Raw genomic sequence first — 1,258 nt, 5'->3', positions numbered from 1 at the left:
AAATCAAAGCAAACAAAAATATTTTATGCATTTATTCTGTATTTTAATTTAATTCCACATTTGGCTAAATTAACACCATTTTGTGCATTCTATTTTGTGCATTCTATAGTTGAGAAAAAACGATACATACCCTCTTTTGAGCAAGTACAGAATTAAGATCCTCGTAACACCACAATCTGCTACGCTTACTAGGATCATTTGGAGATTCTTGAATTACAATTTGTTTGCCCATTTCTTCAACCAGATCATGCATCACCAATTGATCATATTTATTTATAGTGACCAATGATTTGTTAATCAAAATATCAAGACCAATTTCAACCTGATAACCACATCCTTTTAATTTCCTTGTTACATCACCTATCTGATATCCTTTAAAGAAACAAGCAATATCTAGAAAAATATCTTTTTCCATATCATCTAAACCATCATAGCTTATTTTCAATACATCAATAATTTCAGAATGTGAAAAATGCTTTATTTTTTCAATAGCACTATGCCAAACCTCAATACCTCTACCATTAAGATAGGAACCCAATACTTTAAGTGCCAATGGGAGACCACCGCTGTATTTGACCACTTCTTTGGACAACTCCAAAAACTCTTCTGAAGGTTTTGGCAGGTTAAAAGCTTCTAAAGAAAAGAGGTTAAGGGCTTCACTTTCCATTAACCCTTCAACGTTATAAGTTTTATGCACCTCTTCCTTTAGCACCATTAAGTCTCTAGTTGTAATTATTATTCTGCTTCCAGGACCAAACCAATCTTGCTCCCCAGCCAAATCCTTTAATTGTTTTTCATGATTTACATCATCAAGAACAAGAAGTACCTTTTTGAGACGTAAAGAGTTTTGAATTATTGTCCTCCCATCATACTTATTATGAACAGCATTTGAACTTATATTCATTTGTTTAAGAAGTTCCTTTTGTATGTCAGTAATATCTTTTTTCTCGCATTGCTCCCTAACGTCGGCAAGAAAGCAAGTAACTTCAAAATTATATCGAATGGTTTCAAAGACTGCTCTAGCAATAGTGGTCTTACCCATGCCACCCATTCCCCATATGCCTATAAAGCGAACATCATTCAATCCAAGGCCAATTAGAGTAATCACTTGTTCCACTCTTGAATTAATCCCCACAAAATTCTTCATTGAAGATGGCAACTTAGAAATCAATATTTCAAATATATGTTGAGCAATATTTTTCACAAGTCCTGCTTCGTCCCTGTTCAGAAAAAGAGAATTTCTTTGTAAGTCTAGCAA

At 33.5% G+C, this 1,258-nt stretch overlaps 1 protein-coding gene across 2 annotated transcripts in view; it reads right to left on the bottom strand.

Annotated features, from left to right (window-relative positions):
• LOC107635075 (TMV resistance protein N) overlaps window positions 1–1,258 on the bottom strand; it is a 4,500-nt gene that overhangs the window by 1,130 nt on the left and 2,112 nt on the right. Inside the window, exons 2-3 of one of the 2 annotated variants that reach the window (XM_021121856.1) lie at window positions 520–1,220; window positions 134–290 (exon numbers count right to left, since the gene is read on the bottom strand). In XM_021121856.1, coding sequence (XP_020977515.1) covers window positions 274–290; window positions 520–1,220 — 718 coding nt within the window. In that variant the 3' untranslated portion in view covers window positions 134–273. Of the gene's footprint in view, window positions 1–84; window positions 1,221–1,258 lie in introns of those variants that run through there. The other variant, XM_016338436.2, reaches the window with a different exon arrangement.

The sequence above is a fragment of the Arachis ipaensis genome, chromosome B04 (genome assembly GCF_000816755.2).
Source record: "Arachis ipaensis cultivar K30076 chromosome B04, Araip1.1, whole genome shotgun sequence".
NCBI classification, from domain to species: Eukaryota; Viridiplantae; Streptophyta; class Magnoliopsida; order Fabales; family Fabaceae; genus Arachis; species Arachis ipaensis.
The sequence above is the reverse complement of the archived record's forward strand: the minus strand, read 5'-3'. Positions and strand labels throughout refer to the sequence as shown.